Source organism: Mustela nivalis, assembly GCF_964662115.1.
Source record: "Mustela nivalis genome assembly, chromosome: 15".
NCBI classification, from domain to species: domain Eukaryota; kingdom Metazoa; phylum Chordata; class Mammalia; order Carnivora; family Mustelidae; genus Mustela; species Mustela nivalis.
In genome coordinates this window covers 38,196,936-38,221,410 of record NC_139034.1, presented here as the reverse complement: position 1 = coordinate 38,221,410, position 24,475 = coordinate 38,196,936, and the positions used below count along the sequence as shown (strand labels likewise).

General features: G+C 43.6%; 1 protein-coding gene across 1 annotated transcript in view; it reads right to left on the bottom strand.

Annotated features, from left to right (window-relative positions):
• Positions 1-2,769: 2,769 nt before the first annotated feature.
• The window catches only part of LOC309849113 (uncharacterized protein), a 41,788-nt gene continuing 20,082 nt past the window's right edge, over positions 2,770-24,475 (bottom strand). The window contains exons 3-5 of the mRNA XM_082701390.1: positions 17,741-17,822; positions 10,945-11,120; positions 2,770-3,011 (exon numbers count right to left, since the gene is read on the bottom strand). Of these exons, the coding sequence (XP_082557516.1) occupies positions 2,975-3,011; positions 10,945-11,120; positions 17,741-17,822 (295 nt within the window). The 3' untranslated portion in view covers positions 2,770-2,974. The remainder of the gene's footprint in view (positions 3,012-10,944; positions 11,121-17,740; positions 17,823-24,475) is intronic.

The window sequence follows — 24,475 nt, the reverse complement described above, 5'->3', positions numbered from 1 at the left end:
TTCTGCTTTGAAAGAAACAGATGGGAAGTTTGAACTTTGGACCAAGCGCTTACGGACACTATAAGCCCTTTTTTACACCCGATGATACTGGGCTATACGTCACTGGCAAACTGAAGTTTTTGCAGCCATCATTAGGAAAGGGGCTCCAAGGTAAAGCAAATGTGGCTATAAGATCATGACTATTTTTATCTTACACATCTGAACTATAGTTAGGCAAGTTCTACCCCGACCTCACCCCATTAGATAATGAGCCTGGCATGACAGGGAACTTCAATTATATTTTTAAAAATCACACTAGGATGAGTGACTCCCTCCGTTTACTCATGGGATGTAGTGCTCTCGTGTGCAAGTGGATGTCACACAAGGCTCTAGAGGGGACCAAGGATTGCTTAAAGGAGCGTATCTGGAAGACTGGCCAATGCACCAGGGTCACTGCTCAGTGGGTGCCCACAGCAAAGTTCCCTTGGCACACAGTGACATTCTTCTTCCTCCAACCCCTCCCACTGGTGTAAAGTGCTGTTTTTCAGAGTCCTGAATCCTTTTTAAAACGTGTCAAACCTGAACTGGAAAGAGAAGTGCCCTGGACTAGAGGCGGGGGATGGGGACGGTGGGATAAGCCCCACACGGGATAACCTCCACTTTCAGAGTCAATGGGGTTTACAGTTTGCACCACTGTCCTAGCATCTGGGCAGCAAGTGTGCATCTCCTCATCTCTATTCAGGGAGTGATTCTGAGTATTAGGACCCTTGAACACTTGAAGTGAATTTTCTAGGTGGTTAATAAGCTATCAGCACGAGTATTAATGAGCAGTGACCTTGCACTGGAACAAATGCTTCCTAAGTGTTCATCTCTCCATGACATCCCTCCTACTGGAGCGTTTTGCCGCCTCGCTTTCCCAGCAGATTGCCATCAGCCGCTAGGTCTACCTGGCAAGCCAGATGGGCTGAGTGGGTACACGGGGTGTGCACCCACGTGGCCTTTAGAAGCCACGCGCGAAGGATATGAACGAGCTTCTGAGAGATGCTCTTTACCCTCCCTCCCTGCTCAGCACGCACCTGCACAGACTGTCCCACTGGCGTGGCTTGGGGCAGTTTTAAATCAGTGGGCGATGGGTGTTAAGGATTCTCCAATGCTGGTTTTTCTAGCCCTGGGTGTTCTTGTAAGCGAGGAAGCAATCAATTCCACTCCTGAAACCAATATTACACTCTGTGTTCACTAGCTAGAATTTAAATAAAAATTGGAAGAAAAAAATTAAAATAAACAGATGAGCCTGATTGTTTTAGTGAGCAGTCCACCTGTGCCATGCACTGTCCTAAATGCCAGGGAACTGAAACACAGCAGAGACCAACATAAAACTGGATAGTCTCATGTACTCTTTAGAGATGACTTACAGGAAATTCTGAATAGCCTGGATGTGAAACATCAAAGCTACATACTGTCCTGAAAAAATTATCCACGGGACGTTCTTGAGTCTACCTTTATAGGAGACTGACATAGAAGAAAAACATCTAGCATATGCAATGAACATATGCATACATACATTACTATATAACACGTACATAAACACTCACACACAACTAATAATAATAGCTAACTTTTATGAAGTGCCATATTCCCTGATGTGATTGTACCGCATTTGTTTTTAAAATTGATCTCCACGGCGATCCTACTCCTTAGGTGGTGGAATTAACTCCCTCTTCTCTATGAGGCTCTAAGAATGTTGCTGAAGTCTTGCTGCAGCTGAAATGTGGTGAATGTACTATTGAGACCCAGGCCATCTAGCCGATGTCCAAAGGAACGTTCTAACCAGCCCCCACCACTCACGCATACATTTCTGTCTTTGAAAATACTGCACAAGAAACTCTGCATTACACTGCATTACAGTGTAATATACATTTTTAACCAGCTAATTATCCAAATTTTCTGAGAAGCTTTATAAAATTGGGCTGAACTCCTAGAGATTCGAACTGAGTAGACCTGGGCTGGGCTTGCAAAGCTGTAAGTTTAAAATGCTACCCACCCAGTGCTAATAACCATTCAAGTTTAGAAATCATTGCTGGAAGAGCTGCAGAGACAGGGTTGACACAGACCAATGGGAGACGTGCTGGAAAATATCCACATTGCTTAGTATCATTTAAACCGTTAAATCAGAACACACACACCCACACATACACATACACACTTAGACACAAGCCTAGCATTCTCAAGTATCTTTACTAATGAAATTGGTTAGGGGGAACAAGTCACCTACACAATATGCTATATGATAAGCAAAGTGTCACTGAAAACTCTTTGGCTCTTGGGCTATAAAAATAGTTGACATCTTGCACCTTGAATACTAAAAGACATAGACTCATCAGATAGGTTTTTTGCTAACTTGTTTTCTCCTGAGAGTCTCTTGCTGAGAATCCCCGGGCTGGGGGTCCACAGACTAAGATGGACTTTAAGATGGTCAGTGAGAGCAAGATTCTGCCGGGAGTTAGAGTCACAGGGACACCCATGCTACCTACCTAAAACTGGAAGAAGAACAGGAATCACCTCTTGCATGTTTTTGCTACTAAGCCAGCGCATCAGGCAATGTCCTGCACGCAGTGAGTAGTAGAGAATCCTTGTGCATTTAGAGTCTCACCCTATCTTGCTTCTCTTCAAATTCATTCTCCTGAATCCACAACGTCTCCCAACAAAGACTAGAGTTACACTTGACAAAGAGAGAGAATTGATTACCCGAGGTTAAGACAACATGATTCTTCCTTAGTCACAAAGCCCGAGTCTCTGGTTTATTAACTGTGTCTAGTCCCCACCCACGGACTTGCCCTTAAATCCCAGGATAACGTGGTACGGGTTCAAATCATTTTAGGGTTGGGAGGCAGTCTCTAGTTGCTTAAATGTCTATGTAGAAAATATATCCAAAGCTCCTCGGTGTTGTCTATCATGTGCATAAAAGTAAGAAAATGAAATGCGTTTGTTGTCATAGTCACTGCCACTGAGAACAGATTTCTCTTCGTGTGTCGCTGGAAGACAAGATAAAAACAAAAATTTAAGAAGGTATTTTGAGTCTTTAGTTGAACTTAATTTGAGCACTATTGTTTCTCTACTCAAACATCTCATTAACGACAGCACCATAAGCGTCAAATGTCAACTTTGAAAACTGTTACATAAGCACCAGTCATTGTTGTTCTAACTTTGCTTTGGCTTGTCAAACTCAGAAACTCTCCCGCTGACTCCCTGACTCTTTCCTCTCAGCTTCGTTTGTCATTTTCTGGCTCAGGTAGAGGAGTGGCCATGGTGAAGTGAACCTCCGTGCATCAGGAGACCAGGACAGCTATCATGTGTATGTGTGTGTGTGCATGTGTGTATATGCATGCACAGACATAGATCATGTCTGCGCAGTGCAACTTGTCACAGCAGGGGACTCTCCCATTCACAGAATGCCCTTGTCCCTCACTTCACTCCACTTACGCTGCCTTCCAGTTCTGTCCCTACTCCTCTTCCCAGTGAGACTGCTGAGTTCAGGAGAGATAACACAAAACACTGACTCTAACAGGAAGCTAATTTCTGAGAAAGGATAGCTTGAAGACCAGGCACCTTTTGGTCACGAGATCCCCGCGGGCCCCGGGGATCTTTCTAGAGGACACAGTGGCCCTTTAGAGGAAAAAAAAAAACCTTTTGTATTAGAGAAAAACATCCCATTGGAGTTAAGAGGATCACTATCCCAATTTTCTATGTCATAAGGCAAGGATCTGAATCGACAGCATTCCCTTTGGGAGCCTCGGTGCTGATGGTTCTTGCTCAGACATGCTATTAATGGACTTGAAGCCCTCCCCTAGTCTTATGTGATATGATAGAAAGAAGACAACAGAAGAAGCAAATATAATTCCATTGCCAAAGAAAATATCTACAATTATTATCTCTTGTCCTAAGAATATTCTAAGATTTACACGGAGGATGGCCAGGAAATGTACTGGGTCCTAGGGCTACAGCAGAGGTTAATATAGAATAAACATCATCCTTGTCCTTCTGGGGAACCCTCTAGCCACTGACAAAGCAGGACAATTACACAAAATCAGAAAGATCAAGTGTGGTGAGTGTGGTGACGGGAACGTTCGGGGAGCGACAAGCACAGAAGGCAACGGCAGCTGACCAAGGCCTGAGGCGAGTGAAGTCTCTCAGCAGAAATGACCCCTGAGCCAAGACACAGGAGTTTACTGGGCACACAGAAAAGCATCTGTGAAGGCCCAGAGGTCAAAGAGAGCTTGGTGTCTCTGAGGACCCAGGGAAAGCCAGCACGGCTGGACGAGGAGAGTAAGGGGAGGGCAAGAGGGTGTGTGGAGGGGACATCACCCACAGGAATGGCAGTCTTGCTTCTGGTCCATCCCTCCTGATCTCTGGTTGAAATCCCCACCCACCATTTCCCATCCTGGTGTTCCACACCCTTTCCTTATTTCCCCACCTCTCGCTCACTCTTAGAGCAGGGAAGAGTCTCTCCTCTTCCTTCACTGAGGCCCAAAATGGTCCTGTGTGTTCCTTCCACTCTCCCTCCTGACCTCCTGCCTGAGAAGAAGAGGAGAGAGGGGCGGCCGGTCTGAGAAGCAGGCACTGAGCACCTACAAGGTCAAAGCCTTGTGCTCAGAACTGAGGAGGAACTTGTGTGGGAGGACAGAGCAACCTTGAAAGCAAAGACAAAGAGCACCCAGAGCTGCCTCCCCCTGCAGTGGCATCTCCCCTGGACTCCCCGAAGGGGCAAGGATCCACCGCAGATCCGGCCAGCATGTAACTGTTTCACCCTTCCCTCTTCTCAGACCTTCCCATTATGAAGCAGCACTGGAGAGCAGGCTGAGGAGACACAGACATAAGGTGGAAGGAATCATGTGTTCTTTTTGAAAAGCAGCAAGACAGCAAAGGATGAGAAGCTTAGGACAGAGGACATGAAGGGTGGACCTTGCCTTGGCCCCTGAAGACAAGGACAGAGTGGAGCTCTGAGGTCTCCCTGCCCAGCACAGCAGAGTTGGGGAATCACAGGAGCTGAGGGAACACTCAGATAAGAACAAAAAACAAGCAAGCCAGGTAGCTCCATTAGTGCTTTCTGGAATGGTGAGACAGCAGCAGAAAAGTTCTAGACAAGCCACAGAATCGCCTAAAACAAGGGAATGAGGGGTGCCACCCATCAAACAGGGGAAAATATTAGTAGAAGTTGTACTGATTGACTCTTTCATTACCAATGGCCTCACAAGCTAACTCCAATGTCCTTACACAACTCAGAGACCTCATCAAGAGTCTGTATTTCTTCGTCTTTCAGTGCGGTTCTCCTCCGTGTGGCTTTATTCTCCGGTTCCACATGGTGGCAAGATGGCCCTCAGCAGGTCCAAAACTACAGCATCTTGGCTTCAAATTCAGTTTGCCTTTCCTCACCAGATGATAACTTCCAGAACTCTTAGTCTGTGCCAGCCACTGATCTAAGAGCTGTCCTTATGTTAACTCACTCGATCTATAAAACAATCCTATTTATCCTGAGATGAACAGGAGAGAGGTAGCATCCCTAAGGCATTTGTCAAGCTAGTGATAGAGGGAGCATTTGGGCAGAGGAGTCAAGACCGAGAGTCTGGACCCCTAACCACTGTGCACACTGTCTTCTGGTGCTGTTGGTGGATGGAAGTGGGTCACTTCAACTTGATGCTGTGACTAGCCACACTTGAATCCCATATCATGCAGTACTGGGAGCAGACTGCCTGAACCCCCCGGGGCTCACAGTGGACAGGGCAGTTGGCTACCCAGCAGGATGAACAGAACAACGAGATGCCCACCGTGAAGTATACACAGAATGTCTCCCGTCCCTTTCCCCCTTTCTTCCCTCTCTCTCTATCTTCCATCTTCCCCTTTGCCACCCAATTCATAACAACACTAAGGACACTGTGTGTCAGATACATGGACAGAGCATTAACTAAAACTAAGTCCTCGCTCACACAGCTTACATTCTAGAAGGAGTAGCAACACACAAAATGCAAATATAGGATATGCATAGGTGCCATGAAGAAGAGTAAAGCAGGGTAAAGGGACAGAGGATGTCAGAGGGAAGAAGGAGGAGCACCATTCTGCATGGAGTGATCAGTGAATACCTCTTGGCTGAGAGAACACTGAAGCAGAGGTCTGAATAAGGTGAAGAGGGTAGTGAGCCATCCAGATTCTGGAGGGAGGGAGATCACCCATCCACCTGTGGGAAGGGCAAGCACAAAGGCCCTGGTGTGGTTTTGATCTATATTTCACTGATGCCAAGTGATGTTCAGCATTTTTTTTTTATGTGTCTGTTGGCCATTTACATGTCTTCTTTGCAGAAATGTCTGTTCCTGTCTTCTGCCCATTTCTTGATTGGATTATTTGTTCTTTGGCTGTTGAATTTGGTAAATTCTTTATAGATTTTGGATACTAACCCTTTATCTGATAAAACATTTGCAAAAATCTTCTCCCATTCTATAGGTTAGTCTTTTGGTTTTGTCGACTATTTCCTTTGCTGTGCAAAAGCTTTTCATCTTGATGAAGTCCCAAAAACTCATTTTTGCCTTTGTTTCCCTTGCCTTTGGAGATGTGTCTAGCCAGAAGTTGCTGCAGCTCAGGTCAAAGAGGTTGCTGTCTGTGTTCTTTTCTAGGATTTTGATGAATTCCTGTCTCACATTTAGGTCTTTCATCCACTTTGAGTTTATTTTTGTATATGGTGTAAGAAAGTAGTCCAGTTTCATTCTTCTGCATGAGGCTGTCCAATTTTCCTACACCAGTTAGAATGGCTAAAATTAACAAGTCAGGAAATAACAAATGTTGACAAGGATGTGGAGAAAGGAGAACCCTCTTACGTTGCTGGGAATGTAAATTGGTGCAGCCACTCTGGAAAACAGTATAGAGGCTCCTCAGAAAGTTAAAAATAGAGCTACCCTGTGACCCAGCAATCGAACTACTAGGCATTTACCCCAAAGATACAAACGTAGTGATCCAAAGAGGCACCTGCACCCCAGTGTTTGTAGCTGCAATGTCCCCAAGAGCCAAACTATGGAAAGAGCCCAGATGTCCATCAACAGATGAATGGATAAAGAAGATGTGGTATGTATGTATGTATGTGTGTATATATATATAGATGTATATACATATATATGCGCAATGGAATATTATGCAGCCATCAAAAAGCGCAATCTTGTCATTTACAATGACATGGATAGAACTAAAGGATATTACGCTAAGTGAAATAAGTCAAACACATAAAGACAATTATCATTTGATTTCACTCATATGTGGAATTTAAGAAAAATAAACAGAGGAGCATAAGGGAAGGGAGGGAAAAAATAAAAGACATAATCAGAGAAGGAGACAAACCATAAGAGGCTCAACCATAGGCAACATACTGAGGGTTGCTAGAGGGGAGGGGATGGGGGATGGGGTAACTGGGTGATGGACTTTGGGGAAGGCACATGATGTAATGAACACTGGGTGTTATACCCAACTGAAGAATCACTGAACTCTATCCCTGAAACTAATAACATAATATGTGTTGATTAACTGAATTTAATTTTTTAAGAAGGTAAAAGAATCCATTTTTTAAAATTCATATGGTATAATACTTCAAATACCTAAAATATGCTAAAAATAAAATGCTGCAAATATTTTTTAAAAAGACAATGAAAGGCCCTGAGTGAAGGAGTGCCTGACCAGTTCCTAGGGCAGAGGGGAGCAAGGGTGGCTGCAGAGGAGTGAGAAGGGGAACAGGGACAAAGTGACATCAGGAGAGCTTCTTCCAGGCTCACCTCAGCCACTGCTGCAGCCTCCTATGTAAACTATTAGCCAGAATCCCCATATATTTCCAAAGGAGTAGCCCCTATTTCCTGCTACCTTGATATAAAAGTCACAGCCACATCTCAAACTTAGCGTGTTAAAATGAAAGTCATCCCAATTGTCTCAGACCTATTTCTCTTCCCTTGATCTTCATATTTACTGATGATGGCACAATCTCCTAGACATTGAACCATTGGGAACTTCTCTCTTTCTCCGTCACCCACCAAGACCCCTGTTCAAATGGTTTTTGTTTTTATCATCTTCCTGCAATGTCTCTCACATCTGTTCCCAATTCAATCCATCATAAGACCCTCATCATTTCTGAGCACAGACAATTGCCAAACCTGCTCCTCATTCTCCCAACTTCCACCACACCCCCTTCCAAGCTGGACATCACAGAGGGGGAGAGTGATCATCTGCTGGCAATCCTCAACATATTCTAATGCCTTCTTGATAAGATTTAAGCTCTCAACGGGGACCTAGTCAAGGTTCAAGGTCTTTGATAAGGCAAGCCCAACATATGTTCACAGCCTTGACTGCTATTTCCAATCAGCTAAAACACATCACTTGCCCTTCTGGGCTTCCCTAACTTTCTGCCTTGGTTTGCTATTTCCATCTGCTGGAATATATAATCCCAACACTAGCTCTGGGAGTCTTTTCAACAAGGCTGGATTCAGATGTCTGCCTTCACATGAGCCTGTTTGATTCTCCCAACTGGAAGGGATTTCTCCCTCTTTATTTCTCATCATCCACTTTATTCCATTCCATCTTGTTTGACAATACAGTCTTTTATCTCCCCAACCCTATGTTTTCCTTCCCAATCTTTCCCCCTTATAAGAAATAACATCAGCATCTACTCAGTTTCTCACGTAAAAAATCTGGATGACATTCTTGATCCTCCCCTCCCCTGGCACCCCCCAACCAATCTATCAGCAAATGCTGTTGGATCTGATCCTGATTGTCTCTTTTCTACCCTGTGGGTGAAGGAGGGAATCTTCTCCCCTAACTGTAGAGATAACCAAACACGTGACACCCAACCCTGGGCAGATGAGATTGAGAGCAGCTTTTCAATCATATGTACTCAAAAGCCCGGGGCAAAAGGACAACACATACCAGGTAGGGCCATGCAAGGGCTGTGCTCAAGAACAAAGTGAACAAGCAAGAGCTTGGAAGACAGACTTTGTAGGAGAAAGAGGGGAGCTGCCCTCTGATTCCAACGGGGGGATATGATTGGCTTGTTTGAATGATTTTGAGGATGACAGAGAAGTGAAATCCTTTAAGCTGAGGCCCTGGTGCAGCACAGCTGGTGCAGTGATGTGGTAGCTGGCCGGGTGGGAGCGTATCTAGAAAGAGCAGGGGAATTCGTGCCTTGGCCACTGGGACCCTGCGAAGCTCAAGATGTCCAGGCAGCATTTAACCACTGCATCTTAATTTCAGACCTTATACCACAATCAATCTTTGAAGCCTTGACATCAGTTTAAATTTTGCTGATGACTGAGACTTTCAGGGAGTAAAAAGACCTCCCCAAGAAGCATCATGAGCACATGACCAAGTGGGAGTGGACCATACAATGGGGTGGTTGTCAAAAACAAGAACTTGAGAGGTATCCTCCTCTGTGGTCAATACAGCCAATTGAGGCATGTGCGTGGCATGAGTGCAAGGGCTACATGTGCTAGGGAGTGGGAATTTCGATTAATCAATGCCTGTGGCACTACCGACACCCAGGGGGAGGTTCATTTGCCACTTGGTAACTTAAATAGGAGTTCTCTGAGGAACCATTAGGCCCCTCAATTAAAGCAGCTGCTTGGTCTCTAAGGGAAGTAAGTGTTCCACTAAACACATTCTCCAAGAGCCTAGCTTTGTATATTCTGAAAAATGGAAATTAATGCCCTGGTCACTATCAGTAATGTCTGAAACTATTCCAAAGAAAATAGGAGCGTCCTGGTGAAAGCCTTGTGTTATGGCCCTACTATATGTAGAAATGTCTGTGACCTTGACTTTTATCTTGGGTATCTATGAGGCAGATGACCAGAGCTCTTGATCCCAAATGGGGCAACACTTAGGTAAGGACCCCAGTTTGTCTAAGGTGCAGATGAGGCCATTGGTTGCTCAAGGCATCCTGTGCTAAGATGGATGCTTGAAATTTGGGCATCTGTGCTCACCTTCAGAACCCATTTGTATTCAGGGACATCCTGGTTAAGGGATGGAAAACAGCAACATTCTACTGAGCTCCATCACATATGGTGGTGGTAATTTCATTCATCAAGCCCATAAAATGTCATTTCTATTAATTCAATTAATCTCAAGGGGCTTCCCTGATAAACAAGGAATCTAGGAAATTGGTATCCTCCTCTAGCACCATATTATATGACAAGAGACTGAGATCGGGGGAGGCCACCACCTCCTATAGGTAGAATATGCCAGAAGGCCCATCTTTGGCTCCATTCTGCATCAACGCAGCCTCGGTAGTTGTACCAAGCTTGTGGGGCATCACTTTCATGAACCTAGACATAATGATTTAGAGGGTCATAGGCTCAGGGCTGTTAGAGGCTCTATTTCAAAGAAAGCCCAGAAAGAGGCCTGCCATTTCCATTTTGATGATGGGCCAAGGAAGGGCAATTTCTTGCATCAGAAGCCCAAGCCAGTTTATGGCCATCACAAGCAGCCCAGAGACTCCACGAGAGGAGTTGCTAAAACTTCTATAGTGAAAGTCTCTCTGAGAGCAAGGACAGGAATTCTTGTTGATAATTTGGATGGACCTACAGTTTTTTGTTGGCGACTCATCCAAGTTGGGTTGATTTGCAAGCAATGACACAAATGGGTTAAGTAAAACTTTAAATTTAAAGGGTGGCATGTTGTCTTCAGAGCCCCCAAATGACTAAAAGATGTTGAACTTATATTCATATTTGGGTGCTAAAAAGGTTAACAGCTGTGTTTTGATAGTCTCAGGAAAGGAACATCTCTTGATTTCCTAAATAATTCACAAAAATTTAGCCAAGGTGACAAGGCATTACATGATGTGTGGGATAGTTGCCCGCTCCTTTTTTGTAAGCTATTCTGTATTTGTATATCTTCAGCAAGTGTGTCAAATGAAAGTCTCCAGAGAAGAACTGCATTAGTGCAATGTCATACCTGTGCTCCTGAGAGAGGGGGATGCAACTAAGAGCTTCCCTGCAGAGACTGTGCAATGCCAAAGTTCCTGGAACACTCCACAGGTAGCCTGGTAAAGGTGTACATGGTCCTTCAGAGTTGCAGGTGAATGGCAGCTCCAAGGCCATTGAAATAGGCACCAAGTGGAACATATTAACCTAATGTGGAATCATAAATATTTACTGGTGGCTGATGGAAAGGACTCAGTAATTTCAATAATATTGCATACTGGGTATGGAGCTTAAGCGCATGCAATCATAGGATGAAAGGTATATATATATATATATATATATATATATATATATATATATTCATATTTAAGCATAAGTATATATACAATATATATTCATATACAAGTATCAGTATATATATATAAACTCATGTGTACATTTAGATACAATTCCAGTTGTATATATACATAATGTTCCTTTAAGAAGTAGAAGAAGTTTAAAACTATAAAAAGTATATATAAAATATTTATATATATAAGAACATATATACATATAAGTACAAGTGCATATATATAAACTCATGTATACATTTATATGTCATTCCAGTTATATATATACATGTTTCTTTAAGAAGTAAAAAAAAGTTTAAAACCATAAAAAGCATTCCCAATTTGCCACCTTCCTAAAGGGGCTCCCCTCCCCATCAGAGCCTGCGATGCCCGGCCGCACAGCTCTCCCCAGCCTGTGCCCGCGCAGCCCACTCCAAGCAGCGGGCAGGGATGCCAGCAGCCGGTGGACCCTCGAGGTCTCTTTCTCCGTGGGGATAGGGCCCTCCCCACTGGCAATGGTTGTACAGCTCAAGGACCCCGGACTTAAGGCAGGTTTGAATTAACCCCTCTGCTGTGCCCCGGGGGTGTCGTGGATACCTTCTGTTTCTGTTTTTGTTCTGTAACTCTTGCGAATTCGGTTCTCCGCCGTGACAGAGCCAGAGGCGGCAGAAAACGGCTATGCTGTGTATGGAAGCTGACGGGGGCCCCGGGTCTGGGGCCATTCCGTTCGTGACATCGTTTGTTCTGCTCGCCCCCACTCACTCCACGGGTAAGGGAGGAATCCCCCGCGTCAAGTAGTAAGAGACGCCCGAACACGCAGCACCCACCCCTGGTTAGAAGGGGGGCTGCTGCTCACCTGGCGGCAGGTTCTGCAGGGCCCAGAGGAGCCGCGCATAAGAGGCATCTCCAGGAGGGGGCACCCTCAGGACCAGCAGGAATAAGCCAGGAAGCCCGGGGTGCAGGGTGGGGGCAGCGGACCTGGTGGGCTCCGTGGCCCCTGGTTCCAGTGGGAGGCTGTGATTGGCTTGTTTGAATAAGTTCACAGGCTGGCAGGGAAGAGAAACCTGTTAGGACGGGTGGGGTGCAGCTAGTCCCACTGAGGCAAGAAGTTCCAGGTGGGGAGGCACAGCTGCTGGGTGGGGAGCACATCTGGCAGCCGCTGGGGAGCTCATACTTAGGCCGTTGAAGCCTGTGAAGCTCAGAGATGTCAAAGCACCACCTGCACCTTAACTTCAAGTTTTGTTCCACGCCTCTCTCCTCCCAATCCATTCTGTCACCTATGTCTTGCGTCTTCCGTGCCTGCCACCGGTGGGGCAGCCAGCGCCATCCGTCACCCGTTCTACTCCAGTAGCCCCTTGCTGTGTTCACTCTTCTGTCCACTCCCATACCAGCAGGGCCCAGACTTTCCGCCAGTATCTATGATAAACATCTGCATTTCTTACTCAAAATGCATCCACATTTTCCCACCACACTTTAAGTACAAGGAAACTCCTCACCACGGCCTACAGGCTCTGCAAGGTCTGGGTCCCACTGCCCTTCTCGGCCTCATTTCTTTACTGGTCTTCCCCGTTGTTCATTTGAAGACAGCCATGGTGGGTTTCTTTATTTTCCTCCAACAATAAAATCATTCTCAAGCTAAGAGCCTTTGTATTTGCTGGTTTTGTTTTTCCTTTTTTAAAGATTTATTTGTTTGTTTTAGAAAGAAGAGGGTGTGGGGAGAGGGAGAGGAAGAGAATCTGAAGCAGATTCCTGCTGAGCAGAGAGCCAGATGTGGGGTTCAATCTCATGACCTGAGATTATGACCTGAGCTGAAATCAAGAGTCTGATGCTTAACCAAGTGAGCCACACAGGCGCCCCACACTTGCTGCTTTCAGATGTCAGTCACCTTCCCCAAGATAATTTGCAAAGCTGCTGTTTCAGGTCTCAGCTCAAGTGTCACCAGACCTACCCTGCCCATTCTTACCATGCTTTGTCCTTCTTCATAGAACTTACCCATACTTGAAATTATATGACATTTTTTTCATTTGCATATTGTTTGTAGTCCTTGTTAGAATACATATCACGAGGAGGCAGGGACCACTCCTGTCCGATTTTCCACTATGTTCCTTAGCATCTAGAACTATACCTAATATATGACAGGAGCTCAATGAATGTTTGTTAAATGACATAATAAGTGAACAAAGGGAGAATAAAAAAAACAAGCAAATGAAGTTATGCCATACTTAGCATATAGTAGATAAATATTATCTATCCTCATTAGGAGAAGTATTAGCATTATAAACCAACCTTTCTCGAATTACAAATGTGTACTATGGTTACATTCTGATTACATTTACTTGTGATCATGCTTTGTAAACCTCTGAGGAATGCATGCTTCTTAATGTCAGGCATTTCATCTTTTTTACTTATTTTTCCCCAGCAGCTATTTTAAGCAAACAACAGATGCTTAATAATTAAAAAGAGGACTTACTATGTGCCAATCCCAAGTCTCAGGACCCACATTTACTAACTCATTTAATCCTCAACAGAAGCCTATGAGATGGGTGCTCTTGTTATCCTAATTCTACAGATAAAGAAACTGAGGCACAGAGACCACAGGACCTTTCCCAAGGTCAGCTCAGTCACTAGGTGTATAAGCCAGGGTTTTACCAGAGAAACAAAACTAAAAGAAGATTATATACATATAAACTTATAAGCCTATGTATACACACATTCTACCATAAATTCTACCAATGCTATATATAGTGAGAGAGGGAGGGCAGTAGGAAGAAATTTCTAGAAACCAGCTTATGCAGTTGTCCAGGTCTGGCTGGTCAACTCTAAAAGCTTTAGGGCAGGCCAACAGTAGGCTGGAAACTCTCAGGCAAGAGTTGATACTGCAGGCCACAGGTGGAATTTCTTCTCCCTCAGGGAAACTTTGATTTTGCTCTTAAACCCTTTCACTGATTAGATGAGGCCCACCCAGATTATCAAGGATAATCTCCTTTATGTAAAGGCCACACTAACCACCGATGTCAAATCTCCAAAATCCAAAGGACCTTCACAGCAACACCTAGATTCAAGTATGATTGAATAACCTGGCCTCGCCAAGTTTGACACATAAGACTAGCCAGCACAATAGGATTTAAACCAAACCTGCTGCTGCCAAGCCTAAATCCCACAGCCTTGTGACGCACTGCCCTGCCCCGAAGATTTGTTGAATGAATAAAAGGGAAAGAACAAAGGGTTTGCAATGACAGTGGGTGGCTGTTGTTCTTCCAACAAGAACAGCCTTCCCTCCCCCTCACCTGTCCCCAGCCTTGTGGAGTACCCCTCCATTTGTAACTTGTTGCCAGGACTCCTTGAGCGGAGCTGTTTAAAATATATTCGAAAAGAGATTTGATGTGTGAAGCTTACTCATTTTCTAGCCAGAGGTCTCTGTCTATGTTAGGGGATTTGTGGCAGAAAACCCCCAAATGGAATTTCAGCACTTCTGAATTCAAATGTCCTGGTTGCCTGACAATAGGATTGGCAGCCTAACAACTTGCAAGCTGACATGTCTTGCTTTCCTGGGGAGAGTGACTAAAAGCAATTTACACATTACAGAGGGTTGAGAGTGTCTTTTCTTTACCTGCTATGGAGAGCACAGTAACCAATACCACTGTCGAGATTTAGAAAGTTTTTCTATATTCTCCTTGGTCTGGCTTGAAAGTTGATTTTTGAACATCAATCTTCTTTTTATCATTCCTTTCCTCTGCTTGTTCCTGTTCCCCTCTGCTTAAAGACTGATAGCTTTCTCCCCAACACCTCCGCTTCATGACCTTGCCTGTATACTGTCAGGAAATCGTGCCACACAGTAGGTACTGATTATACTTTTGAGGACATGAGCCTTTTCCTTTGCTCAAGTATTTGCCAGTTCTCTTTCCTTTGCTTTGGAGCAATAGACCGCTAGCAGGTTCTGCAGAGGCAACTCTTGAATAGGGGAGATCTAGAAATAAAACCTATCTGAGAATGAATCTGAAAATGAACAGCCTGTGTGGTTAGGATTTGAGGCTGTGACTAATTGTTTCTACCTCTCTCTGATACTCCAGCATGCTACTTAAATTTGTTACTCAATTTCCTTTAAGAGTATAATTGAATTCAGTAAATATACACTAAGTGTCTCCCCCACCAGAAGCCCTCTGAAGGATAACAATTTGAACGCAGCACGGGGCCTGGAAAAGCTTCAATTTTAACAGTGAAACAAATACATAAATGTAGGTAGGGGAGGTGCCCTAGGAGAAGCTAACGGGCATTCACGAAGGAAGCGGCATTTCCGAATTCTTCCTTCAGATGGACAATGTTTTTAGGTTGGACTTCATGGGGCCAATGGTTCAGTGAGTGTTTAAGAGGAAAGTGCATATCCACTTTGATGTGTGTGGGAGGAAGCTTAATAAAATGATTATAGTAAGAATTTCAGTGAAAATAAAATAGCCTAATAGCACACGGAGTCACTGGAGTGGGTCACTGAGGGGGACACTCTTTCTGTGGAGGTGGCATTCGAACTGAGACTTGAATTTTAAGAAGCAGAGGTCTGCAGGTAAGTGGATTCCCTGTGGACAGAACAACAAATGCCAAGCCCCAGAGGAGAACGTGTTTCGGTTGTTCAAGGTACAGAAAGAAGGCCTGTGATGCAAGGATAGAGAGAAGCAGACGATGAAGTCGAGGACATACCTGAGACCAGATAACCACAGCTGCTGGAGACCACTGTGGCGTTTCTCAGGGGGTGATACGCTCTTTAAAAGATCATGTTAGTCAAGCAGAGAAAGACAACTCTCATAGGATCTCCCTGATATGAGGAAGTGGTGATGCAACATGGGGGCTTAAGTGGGTAGGAGAAGAATCAATGAAACAAGATGGGATTGGGAGGGAGACAAACCATAGTGACTCTTAATCTCACAAAACAAACTGAGGGTTGGTGGGGGGAGGGGGTTTGGGAGAAGGGGGTGGGATTATGGACATTGGGGAGGGTATGTGCTTTGGTGAGTGATGTGAAGTGTGTAAACCTGGTGATTCACAGACCTGTACCCCTGGGGATAAAAATATATGTTTATAAAAAATAAAAAATTAAAAAAGATCATGTTAGGGGCGCCTGGATGGCTCGGTGGGTTATGCGTCTTGCCTCTGGCTCAGGTCATCCCAGGGATCCCCACGGACTCTCTGCTCAGTAGGGGACCTGCTTTTCCCTCTCCCTCTGCCCCTCCGCTCCCTCCAGGTGTGTGCATATGCACTGTCTTTCAAATAAAATCTTTTTAGTGAATAAATGAAATGAAAGATCGTGTTGGCTAGTGAGCAGAGAATGTTTTGTATGGGTCATATGTGGACATAGGCAGACCAGTTGGGGGTCTGCTTTGGTCATCCAAGACAGGCAGTGGTTTGGATGGCAACAGTCCTTGGGGAGATGGCTAGAGATCCTTAGAACAGGGAATGTATTTGGTCACAGAAGGGATGGGAGTTGCTAAAGGATAGACAGTGGAGAGGGAGGGATAAGAAGGAAGCGAGAACGCCCCCTACGCTTTGGTCTCAGACAATATGGTAGATGGTGATGTTATTTGCTGAACTCAGAACCTTCTTGGGATGTACTGATTCTCTGAGGTTCAGTGAAAATTAGAAGGGGAGGAGTGTGGACAAGGCCTGGAATCCAGCGGTGGGGTGCAAAACTTCCGAAAAACGTTTGAGAAGGCAATGTACAGATCAGGAAGCTAGGAAGCACTGAGGCTGAAAAGGTCAAGATACTCTATAGAGCCATAAAATATTGAGGGCCATAAATGCCATGGGTATGGGAGGGTGGGAGAAGAGGCATTGGACAAGGGAGCCACAGATAATTCAAAAATCAAGAAAAAAGGAAAACTAAAAAAGTCTCATGCACAGCTTTAGTTGCTGCCTTAGTAAATCCACAAGCCAAGGGAACCCAAGTGAATAACTCTCAAGCCCGAGAAGCTGAGTAGAAAGGGTACCCAGAAACCATCAAGGACTACCAAAGCCTTCTCAGAATCCTTGGGGGTGCCGTTTTTGTCCTCATTTCCTTGAAGGCGGGTCTACTTAGCAGGAAGATGGGGCCTACTTAGTTAAGATTAACAGAGTAAAAGGTCCCTTCCTGACAGTCTTTTTTGTGATCCAGAATTTTAGTACATACCCTTGACAACCAAGATGGCAAAAAGAATCAGCTATTTGGAACTCTTAATAACTTCACGATACACACCTAAACTAGTTCAGCTCAAAGAGAAGTTAGGGGTTATCTCATTCTTTCTCCACAGGTGTTATGGAAACATTGACTCCATCATCAGGACAGTGATTTTCAAGGAGAGGAGAACCCGGTGCACGTTCCTTGCCACACGACTGTGCAGGAATGACCTGAGAGTCATTGAAACCACAGAGCCACCTTCCGAATTACTGAAATGCTGCCCCGTGCCAGCACCCACTAACGGCATGTGACTCCCCGCTCTAAGAAAATCCATACAGAAAAATAGAAGACCGAACCTCTGAGTTAGGGCTTCCTATGGGTGTTTTCTTTTTGCCCATCAGAGTCACTGGTATGCAATTTTGTATCAGTTGGCAGAGCCTAGGGAAAAGAAAAAGGATCAGACAGGTTTCTGAAACCAAATTATTGCTTTTCTGACAGATACTACTGCAACGCTTATAAGTATTTTTCCTATTAAGTTTTAGAGAGTGCAAGGGCTACAGTAAATAACCTTTCATCTGCAGAAGCTTTTCAAGGAACAAATAAGGCGTAATGCAAAGTAATCCTGGGAGAAGTTTAAAGAGAGATTGTATCTCCTGAATTTAAAGTAATAGAAGGAAAGGTAACAACAACAACAACAATAAAAAAAAGAAAACTATATACAATCAGTTTCTGGCGATATCCTTTCTAATAAATAATTTATATGCAAATTTTAATGTTACTCTAATAATAATTAATCCTACTTGTGTTGACTATACACACACATATATATGGTTGTGTGTGTGTGTGTGTGTGTGTGTGTGTGCATTTGAGGCAGCAAAAAAAAATCTAAGATTAAGTAATGATGCGTCAAGACATTTAGGAGGGTTTTGATATCAAATAGTTTAATGGATATCAAATGATTAATGGATAGTTCAGTTTTCAGTTTCTCATTTTGCATTTTTCTTTTTTCCCTGAGCCTGATAAGAGAGAGAGATAATTTCTCTAGCATACGATGATAGACTTGTTGGGAGGTGGTATTTACATTTTTTTAAGGCTCCACTAAAGTTTTTTATGCACTAACAACCACATTTCTGGGAGAAGTTAGAAAGCCACAAAACACTGCACATGAAAAAGAAACCAGAAGACCAGGAGAATGCTGGAGTTTGCACTGGTTTGAAACAAGCCATGCATAGCTAATCAGTCAGAAAACCCTGGATTACAACCAAACCATAACAGAAGAATATAAATGAACACAGGGCATAGGAGTGATTCTTGCTGGAAAAAAAAAAAAAACAAAAAAAAAAAAACTTGAATTATCAAGTAGTTTTCTGAAAATCGAAAAATAGAAGACACACAGTTATTGGCAGTACACGTCCTTGATTAGGCAAATCTGTGTGTCAGTCAACCAGAATATACAATAGAATAATTTAGGTTCATTCTCTCTCAATCTACAAACATAATCATTTTCACATGGAAACTTGGCAATGTCACACCTCATTTCTCAGCAGACTTAAGAACAGTGTGCAGTCTTGAGGTGTTTTGGATCACCTTTCCAAAATGAATCCCAGTACATTTCCACTCCCTTTACAGATTATTATCACGTACAATTAAAGCTAAACTGCACTTGTCAAAACAAGATAAATCACACTTTCTGGTGCAATAGTCCTAGATTCCTTTTTAATTGTCCTTTGTCACCTGCTCATAAAGTTTACCAATTGGACCACTTGCAATGCAATCTCAATCATTATTAACCTTATCAGTGATTTGGTCATAGTTATTGCCATAATTATAACTTTAAAACTTTAACAAATAAGTAGTACTTCACAATTTTACATAATGTTTAATGAAGCAGTAATGATCTGCCAGAAGTAAAAATTCAGAAATGTAACAATTTTTGTCTTTCTGTTTTTGGGACACTTACAAAGATAAAATAAGACCAATACTAATTTGGAACTCCTGGTATTTAAGGGAAGAATATAGATTGACTTATGCATCTATAGACTTAAGGACTTTGCCCTTTTCCAATACACCAGCCAGGATGGGCTGGGTTCACAAATCTCAGTGGCTTAACACAACGAAGTTTTTTTTTTTTTTAAGATTTTATTTATTTATTTGACAGACAGAGATCCCAAGTAGGCAGAGAAGCAGGCAGAGAGAGAGGAAGAGAAGCAGACTCCCTGCTGAGCAGAGCACCTGATGTGGGGCTCAATCCCAGGACCCTGGGAACCTGACCTGAGCGGAAGGCTTTAGCCCACTGAGCCACCCAGGCGCCCCAACACAACGAAGTTTTTTCCCCACTCATGCTAATGGTGATGCAAGGTCACAGTGGGGGCTCTGCCCCATGTGTTCAGCCAGGGACCCAAACAAGCAGAGGCAGCATCTCCGCTACAATTATGTGCTTCCTCAGGAGATAAAGGGGACCCTGATATTCCTTCTATTCCCTTCTCATTCACAAAAGCAAATCACAAGGTCAAGTTTGTCTTCAAAAGGAGAATCCTTTTGGGAAAGTACAATCCTGCCCCATGCCTAGAAGGCGGAGAACCATAATATTCCTGAACAGTGTGAGTGACTACCAAATCCGAGCATGCAGAAAGATGGCAAACCAGCCATGGAAGGGCAGGTTCCTTGAAGATCTCAGGAGGAAAGGTAAAGTGAATGTGATCATCCTTTGTTCTGTATGTTACCTCTCCACAGAGGCTACATATTTCTATTACTGGGGTGATAGTTTTACAAAATATTCAATATTCCATGTAAAGAAAAACTCAAATCAACAATGACAAGGTAAATAAATGAATCACGGCAAAAAATCTTATATTTTGAGAAGAAACACGAATATCCATTTGCTCTTTTGGGACTCCTACTTACACTTTAATCAATGAACAACTACATAACAGAGGTAGATTCTCACTTGGCCAGGAATGTGTAGGAGATGCAGGTAACCAGCGATCAAGTCTAGGAGTCCGGAAATGGCATAGGAAGTGAGCTTGGCCATAATGTTCACAGCAGGAAGTTCTGCCGCTGACCATCCGGCAAAATGTAATAGCATTCATTTTTCTTTTCTTTTCTTTTAAGATTTTATTTATGTGAGAGAGCAAGAGCAGGAAGAGGTGGAGGGGTAGAGGCAGGAGCAGGGAGGAGCAGAGGCAGGGGATAAGCAGACTCCCCTCTGAGCAGGGAGCCCAACGTGGGACTCGATCCCAGGACACTGAGATCATGACCTAAGCCGAAAGCAGACGCTTCCCTGACTGAGCCACCCAGGCGCCCCTTAACGTTCTTGTCTTGTCAACAATGCGTGTAATGGACGTTCCAGATCTTGCAAAGCCTCACTCTATCAGTAATCTACACCTTAGAAAATTGTATCAAAATGAAAAAATCCTCTGCTTCTGCATTATTTTTGTATAATAATTTATGCAATATTATCCTTAGCCTACATCCTATTTGAAGTATCTCTCTGTTCTTCAATGTCAGTTCTTCACTTGTGTGTGTGTTATTACATTCAAATACCATCAAGTCTTCTCATCCCCAGGCCCGCCCTGTTATGTGCTCTTCTTCACCACATTCACAGCCACTGAAAATGGTCTGTAATGCAATCTGATTACTCATAAATCCCTGTTTTACCCCCACAGGAGATTTCTTAAAATATTAACAATAATTAGTATTCTTTAAGAACTGGACCAAAGATCGTTAGGATAATTTCACAACTGATCCCCAAAGAGGTTGACAGCCACTTTTTGCAGGTGTTTTGAGGGGATTTCCAAGTTTGTGTCTACTTTCCAAACTCAAGATTTTTCTATCACTTTTAACATGGGAACAAGGCCATGTGCTCCCTCTTCTATAGTGCTTGTACCCTTTGTCTCTCCCAGATTAGACTAGATTCTGTTAAAAAATTCCCAAACATCTGTACCATTTATAAATGCATTCTGCTAGGAGATCATTTCATATCATTACTCATTAACTTATGAAATGACTTAAGATGACATGGAAATAATGGAGATTGACCGTGTCCTTGATCTTTTACGCGTGTGTGCCCGCACAGTATGTATACAGGCATGTAAAAAATAGATGGAGAGAGAGAGAGAACCTTCCAACCAGTTGTAAATTGGATGCAGTTGCTCAATTTCATTATCTTTCAAAACCTTAAATGTAAATTATAGTTGATAATAAAAACATAGTATTTTTATTTTCTAAAAAGATCCTAAGAGGCTAAAAAGATCCATGTAGGCTGAGGCTCAGAGTTAGCAGAGATATTCATTACAAAACATTACCTAGTAATAAACAATAGAGTTAAAAATGAGGGGAAAAAAATTAACAATGGGACAAAGGCCCAAAGGAATGGAATACATACCACTTTTGTGCCCATTATTCATTAGGTATATAAATGAGTTCAGTAGTGTTTTCCTTTCTGTATATTAAAACATCTCCAAGTCAAATTTCTGCTCCAAAATGTAGTTCATATTTCCTGTCTAAGCCTTTATATCTCAATAACAATTCCTTCACTTATTTTAAATTATCTGTGGTCTACTTCAGTGTGTTTAAGTGTTTTAGAGGATATTAAAAAATGACACAGACCCTGACCTAAAGATCTCATCCCTTGAAGGAGGAGGCAAGTACCATACAAGTGGAGAGTCCCCAGACCAGATTAGTGGTTCTTGGGCTTCTGAGAGCAGAAAACTAATTTAATGGACCTTTGCCAATGATCTAGAAGTTCACAGCCTCAAAAAGAAATTTATATCCTTTCTTACATCTGATTATTCTTCGGAGGTGGGACTTGGACTCATCGTTCAGAAAAATTTGAAAGCTAGATCTACCAGGCAAGTTTAGGTGTGAATTCCTCCAAGTTCATTTTCTGAGCACATGAAATTTGATCTTCAAAATATCAAATTTATGCAGAAGACAGTCTGTGCTGAGTTGCACGCATATGTTGGAGTGCCAACAGGTCTGGCCAAAGAAAGAATGGCTGCCTGGGACCAGACATTGATGGGTTGGAGACATCTCAGCCTCCAAGGCTAGTTGACTCAAAACATGGTTGGCAGGAAGAAAAGTTCTACTATATCCTTATCCTCTGCCTTCAGCATCTGTGTTCTATTTCCTAAGTTGTCAGTGGGCAGCCTGCTGGAACGAGATCCTAGTCTTCAAAAGGAATATGAAAAATTAGCATGCCAAATAACTGCCTCATTCCAGTCAGAGGGCAGCTTGTGTATTTTGTAAGACAAGCTACCTTCTCAAGTCATGGGCTCTGCTCTGCTAGGAAGTTACCTGCAAGGTGACGCTTCCATTGCATCACCAGGTAAGTTGCTCTGGGCTCCTTTTTGCTAGTGTTCTCTTGCTTGCCCTTGCCTGACATACACAGTTAATCAGTCTATGTTGCATAAGTAAAGGGTGTTTAGGGAAGAGGAATTGTCAAGAAGGTCCTCTAAGTAGGTTCTCCATTGATAACTATAAAAATGCTACAAAAATAGCTACAAAAAGTGTGTGGCCATAGCTGGTAAGGACTGACTCTGATATTTAAGTGTGTTGAAGCCCACTACTGTGTCGTGGGCGTGCCTCATTGAAATGTGTGCAAAGAGAGTATCCTAAAATATACTGACTCTAATCAAACGGTAAAGCAGTTTCTTGTGTGTGTGTGTGTGTGTGGTGTTTTTTTTTTTAAGATTTTATTTATTTATTTATTTGAGAGTGAGCGTGAGAGAGAGTATGAGAGGGGAAGTCAGAGGGAGAAGCAGACTCCCCATGGAGCTAAGAGCCCGATGCGGGACTCGATCCTGGGACTCTAGGATCATAACCTGAGCCAAAGGCAGTTGCCCAACCAACTGAGCCACCCAGGTGCCCCAGTTTCTTGTTTATCTTCAGTGACCTCTTCCTTCCCTACGTCCCCTTTCTTTATTTCCCGGATTCCTGCCCTAAAGAGGTAACAAGGGTCTCATGAAGTCTCGCCCTTCTGGTCACAGAAGAAAGCTGCTCTGATACATTTGCACCTTCAAAAAGCTGAGGTTGCATGTCCCATCTGTCCTAAGCAATGGGAGCATGGACAGCTCCAGCCCTCAAGCCACCTACAGTCTAGTGAGGGTGTCAGGACTGTAAACTGTACTCTCCAGAGTTTTGACCTGTGATACTCAGTCTCCCAGTGGAAGGAAGACCGAGCTGTCATGGGCAGCATGTGGGACATCAGTTACCCAGACAGTGCAGGAGGCCTTCTGAAATGTGATGATCGGGCTTACTCTGGAGGAAAACTAGGTGCTGTCAATACAAAAATGTACACAGTCATGGAAACGAGAAAGGCGATGACCATTGAACATGTACCCCCCCCCACCCCACCCCGCCAAGACAAGAGCACTCCAAACCACTGGAGTCCAGGCACCAGATTCTGGCCTAAACCAGATGCCTAGACCTAACCTCAGTCACCTGATGTCCCCAGCGGCTTATATGTCCTTCCAGAGAAGCCCCTGTCTCTCTTTTTTCTCCTCCACTGATTCGGTTAAAGTGAAGTCCACTGTTTACAGTCATTTGAATTCTTTGAATGAACAGCATATCAGGAAAAGAAAAATGTAAGGATGATAAAGTAATAATAAACACTCCTGGGTCCCCTAGGAGACCGCACTGAGTACCTCTCTGGATTCTCCAACCCCGGAGGGAGGAGTGCTGATTCAGCCTGTTCCATCATGCAGAGAGATGGCGATGGTGAGAGGTCGGACTAGCTTTCTGAGTCCCAGGTCAGCCTCTCGGGCCTTGCAAGCAATCATTTCTCTGCTTTGAGCTGATGTTTCCAAGATTATGTGGTCGAATGCTACTCACTGCCTGATTGCAAAATCCCAGCTCTAGACTTCCTTATAGCAAGAGAGGAAGGAGATACAGACTTCAAGAAACAGTTCTTGGTATTCCTTGTTTCTAGGAATTGACCTCCATGATCCTCGTGATGTCCCCAGAGAGATAGGGGTCATTTTCCCATTTTAGAAAGTTTGAGAACTGTTGTGCTGGGGGAAATAGGGGTTGGGAAAGTGGAGGGCTAGATGTTTAGGGTGACAGAAAAAAAGCACGTGTAAAGGAAGGGAGGG